Raw genomic sequence first — 5,471 nt, 5'->3', positions numbered from 1 at the left:
CTAAAGAATCTTCTTTTTTTTAAACTTAAAACTATTTTAATTACAAGTTATTTATTGTAAGAAAAAAAGCCATAAGGATTTTCTTGAATAAACTGCTGGGTATAAATTAGCAGTTCTGATGTTCTTGACAAACATCTACACAGGCCTGATGCCTTGTTTCTTTCTTTAAAGTAAGGCTGTAACAAAGATAAATAAAAAACAAAACAAAACAAAAAAAACAACAACTGGCTTTCCTTCACACAATTTGGTGCTCAAAATGCAGTCAATAGTGTTTCAGAGAGTTATAAACTTAAAACTCTTCTGGGGAAGGTGGCCCTGCTCTCCCCTATCCCCCAGCGTGCGGTTTGCTGCAAGAACTTGAGCGGCTACAGGAGAAATTTTCCCCCAGTGCTCGGTTCTCCTGCACGGAGCAGGAGAACTTTAGTGGCTTTGGTTCTCTTGACTATGTTGCCTGGAAGCACTTAAATGGCCATGTAAAAGTTCCATTCCCTTCTCCATGTCCACAGCAGCAGTCAGCAACAGACTTGCAAAAAAAAAAAAAAAAAAAAAAAAAAAAGCGTTAACATTTGTTCAAAAAAAAAAGTTGTCAACGTTAATTAATTCATGTGTTAACGCAATAATAACGCATTAACTTGCCCAGCCCTTGTATTTTTACTTGCTGTGGATTATTCCTGTTGGTGTAAATGACGTCTGTGGTCTGTCTGTGTCAGTGTCTGTCTGTCAGACTCGCTTCGGCAGCTTGGTTGGAATCTCTTTCTTTTTGATTGTATCATTTGTGTTTATGGTATTTTTTGCTTGGCTGGTGGTCGTATGAGTCTGTCTTGTTTTAAATTCAGGTTTTGGGTTCATGGTCTGAACAATCTCATCCAAAAGGAGTCTTATTTTTTTTAATTTTGGCATTTCTTAAATGTTTGTGTTCACAGCCCACTTTCTGCTGTGTGTCAGTCTTTGAAAGTTGTCCTACTCAAAGGTCTCCAGGATGGGTTCGTGACCTGTTTCTCTGAGGAAGAGGAGTAGGCCATCAGGTCGGAGTCCCATGGTGGCTGCGTTGGTCATGGGGTGAAAGTAGACCATCTCATGGCCTCCTTCCACCAGATCGCGGTCCAGGACAAACTTGACGCTGCAGTCCTTGTCAAAGAACAAAGCAAGAGCCGTGGCACAGCCCTGACCCACCTGAGGATGAGAAGGATGTAGACATAAACACTACAGGTACACTTTTTACCACCGAGGAGACACACAGACCTAATGAGCATCAACCTATGACTGACAAAGGATGCTACAGCCAATCGGGAATCAATTACTCCATTTATTTATTTTTTTTCTTCACCATCAGCAGCTCATATGGAGAAGAACTGAAGAAGAGGCTGTTCCTGGATTGGGCTCATCTCCACAATAAAACCAATCCTCATTACACACATCCTGGGCCAGAAAAAACAAACTGCTCCAAATCTATAAGCGGTGTCAGGTGGTCGATTCGAGAACTGCAGGTGAAAGAAGAACATCAATCAGCAGCACCTTTTCAGGATCACTTAGACCTGATGTGATCTTCACCGGAGCTTCTGATGCAAGAAGAACTGTGTCCCGTCTCATCTTTGAGTGTTGGTACGCTGGATGTGAACCCGCTGAAGTTGGATGTAGTAGTTATGTGTGACGCAGTCTGCTCGGGCTACACTTTACCCAGAGCGAAAAAAAAAAACTCTCAGGAGGTGTGATGAGAGCTTCCTAATGGTGACAGCTCAGGAGGATCTGTGTGACAGCCAGGTCCAGTGATGCTGGAACCAGTCATATAGTTGACCATTACTACGGTTTCTCAGTTGGTATATATTTAACGTGAGCTTTTCCAGCCATGGGGCCCTCAACACTCAGGCACCTGCATGGTGGATTGCACATAGAGAAACGCACCACAAGGCTCCCTCACAATGCAAAAAATACAGCTTGTTTGGCACAAAGTCATTCCAGCAGGACCCAAAGATTCTCCACAGAGACCTGGTACCAAAGACATCCAGTCCTCACCTTAGGACACTGGTTAGAGTCCAAGTCTGACAACCAGACAGTGAGACAGGAAGCACCAGGACCCTGAAGGCTTGGACCTTCGTTCTCCTGCAAAGATACTGATAGCACCAAACATGTCTCACCTTTGACCTCATGACTCCGTAAGATCTTCCCAGGCGTCTCTGGATTTCAAAGGGTAATGATGCAGAGATATGAAGGTCACTGCTGAGATCAGTGAACGTCTCTACAAGTTCAACATTTTCACTACATACAGAGACACGTCTGACGGATGAGTCCAGAAGGTCACTGAAAGCCTGGACCTCAGTCTGGGTCCAGGACATCACATACCCAGACACTCTGGTTCCTCACTCAGCTTCTCAAGTGTCCACTGAGTCCACAAAAATATCAAGGTCAGTAAGCCTTTCCTCAGCAAGAAAAGCACACAGCTCACTGGTTTCCACAACCCAACCCAACACCCAGCGCATGCACACGTGATGGAGGCAAGCCAGCATGTTGTGCATATGTCTTGTCTCAGAGTGATGCTGAAAAACTAATTCATGCATTTATTTCCTCTAGGCTGGACTATTGTAATTCATTATTATCAGGTTGTCCTAAAAGTTCCCTAAAAAGCCTTCAGTTGGTTCAGAATGCTGCAGCTAGAGTACTGACGGGGACTAGCAGGAGAGAGCATATCTCACCCGTGTTGGCCTCTCTTCATTGGCTTCCTGTTAATTCTAGAATAGAATTTAAAATTCTTCTTCTTACTTATAAGGTTTTGAATAATCAGGTCCCATCTTATCTTAGGGACCTCGTAGTACCATATTACCCCATTAGAGCGCTTCGCTCTCAGACTGCGGGCTTACTTGTGGTTCCTAGGGTTTGTAAGAGTAGAATGGGAGGCAGAGCCTTCAGCTTTCAGGCTCCTCTCCTGTGGAACCAGCTCCCAATTCAGATCAGGGAGACAGATACCCTCTCTACTTTTAAGATTAGGCTTAAAACTTTCCTTTTCGCTAAGGCTTATAGTTAGGGCTGGATCGGGTGACCCTGGACCATCCCTTGGTTATGTTGCTTTAGACGTAGACTGTGGGGGGGTTCCCATGATGCACTGTTTCTTTCTTTTTTTGCTCCGTATGCATCACTCTGCATTTAATCATTAGTGATCGATCTCTGCCCCCCTTCTCGGCATGTCTTTTTCCTGGTTCTTTCCCTCAGCCCCAACCAGTCTCAGCAGAAGACTGCCCCTCCCTGAGCCTGGTTCTGCTGGAGGTTTCTTCCTGTTAAAAGGGAGTTTTTCCTTCCCACTGTGGCCAAGTGCTTGCTCATAGGGGGTCGTTTTGACCGTTGGGGTTTTTCATGGTTATTGTATGGCCTTGCCTTGCAATATGGAGCGCCTTGGGGCAACTGTTTGTTGTGATTTGGCGCTATATAAGAAAAAAGTTGATTGATTGATTGATATGTAGTCAGAACATCTCACTATGGCCAAAAGACACTCCAGCAACAAATGCTAAAGCCCACAGGTTTCAGCATCAAAGAGTGCCTGCCTTCCGTCCAGGAGATGGTGAGTTAGCGTCCTGGGGGGTGGGGGGGTGGAACACAACAGAGTTTAAACAAGCATTGAACTGTATAGGAACCAGAACTCATCCCCGAGGAACACCAGCTATCACTGGGAAAAACCCAGAGTTTCTGCATCCATTTCCTATAGACGGAGTCTTGCTTTGCCAATGGGCAAAATAATATTTCTCCTCCAACACTGCCTTGTTTCTGCAACAACGTGGCTGCAATGATGGCAGATTTCTCGGCCAATCAGTGCCCGACTCTCAGATTTAGAGCCAATTAAAAAAAAAAAAAAAACACACGATATGCTCAGACCCACACCCTTTTTAAGCCAACAGAGTTAAAGACTAAGATTTAAAGTTCTCACCTTGAGTTTTTCCAACATGGTTGCCTCATCTGCAAACCGCAGGTTGCCGCTGCTGACACCAAGCTTCTTGGCGAGGACGCTAAGGTTCACCTGCACAGCAACAGAGAGGATAACTCCTACAGGCTGTTGGAGTTATGACTGTACAAATAACATGTTCATTTAGATGACTATATTTTTCAGAGGATAAGTCCCACCTTTTTCTGTATTATCAGATCTTTAGTTTGGGATTTTTGTGCATTGTTGAAGTTTTATTTTAGTTATTGGCTTTTATTCTTAGAGTTTATGTTGTTAAATGCTTTGATTCCTGGAAAAGGCCGACAAAAAAAGTCATTATTACAACCCCAATTCCAATGAAGTTGGGACATTGTGTAAAATGTAAATAAAAACAGAATACAATGATTTTCAAATCCTCTTCAACCTATATTCAATTGAATACACCACAAAGACAAGATATTTAATGTTCAAACTGATAAACTTTGTTGTTTATGTGCAAATATTTGCTCATTTTGAAATGGATGCCTGCAACACATTTCAAAAAAGTTGGAATGGGGCAACAAAAGACTGGGAAAGTTGATGAATGCTCAAAGAACACCTAATTGGAAACAGGTGAGTGTCAAGATTGGATATAAAAGGAGCATCCCCAAAAGGCTCAGCCGTTCATAAGCAAAGATGGGGTGAGGATCACCACTTTGTGAACAACTGCATGAAAAAAATAGTCCAACAGTTTAAGAACAATGTTTCTCAATGTTCAATTTCAAGAAATTAAGGGATTCCATCATCTACAGTCCATAATATAATCAGAAGATTCAGAGAATCTGGAGAACTTTGTACACATAAGCAGCAAGGCTGAAAACCAACATTGGATGCCCGTGACCTTCGATCCCTCAGGCGGCACTGCATTAAAAACCAACTTCATTTTGTAAAGGATCTTACCACGTGGGCTCAGGAACACTTCAGAAAACCACTGTCAGTTAACACAGTTCATCGCTACATCTACAAGTGCAAGTTAAAACTACCATGCAAAGTGAAAGCCAAACATCAACAACATCCAGAAACGCCGCCGCCTTCTCTGGGCCCAAGCTCATTTCAAATGGACAGACGCAAAGTGGAAAAGTGTGCTGTGGTCTGATGAGTCCACATGAATGGACAACTAACTTAACCTTTCAAGTAAAAGTTCTAAAAGAAAAGCCACAACACTTCTGCGTCAGAGCAGTTCGGACTCATAACGAGCCTGAACCTACCGACCCGCATTCAACAAAAACGCTCTTTATGACATTTTAAATCAAGTGTGACTCTAAACACAATCTGAAACATTCTGTTAGTAAAATTCAACCTCATAGAAATTACATCAATGTCCAATAAATAAAGATAAAAAATCTATCAAATATCCAACCAAAAACAGATCTACAAGATACATTAAAAAAAAAACAAAAAAAAAAAAACAACTGATGCACTGGATGAACTCAATTCAGTTATGAGCAGGATTTCCATCTAATAAATATATGTTGTCCCAACTAAATTAAATTAAATGATCTTGCATGGATGCACTTTGAGTTGG

The 5,471-nt window shown here is 42.4% G+C and overlaps 1 protein-coding gene across 1 annotated transcript in view; it reads right to left on the bottom strand.

Annotated features, from left to right (window-relative positions):
• Window positions 1-933: 933 nt before the first annotated feature.
• Window positions 934-5,471, bottom strand: part of LOC117523799 (prolyl-tRNA synthetase associated domain-containing protein 1-like) — a 36,577-nt gene continuing 32,039 nt past the window's right edge. Inside the window, exons 2-3 of the mRNA XM_034185411.1 lie at window positions 3,914-4,003; window positions 934-1,173 (exon numbers count right to left, since the gene is read on the bottom strand). Of these exons, the coding sequence (XP_034041302.1) occupies window positions 961-1,173; window positions 3,914-4,003 (303 nt within the window). The 3' untranslated portion in view covers window positions 934-960. The remainder of the gene's footprint in view (window positions 1,174-3,913; window positions 4,004-5,471) is intronic.

The sequence above is a fragment of the Thalassophryne amazonica genome, chromosome 13 (assembly GCF_902500255.1).
Source record: "Thalassophryne amazonica chromosome 13, fThaAma1.1, whole genome shotgun sequence".
In the NCBI taxonomy this organism is placed as follows: domain Eukaryota; kingdom Metazoa; phylum Chordata; class Actinopteri; order Batrachoidiformes; family Batrachoididae; genus Thalassophryne; species Thalassophryne amazonica.
This window is presented reverse-complemented; position numbering and strand designations above follow the sequence as displayed.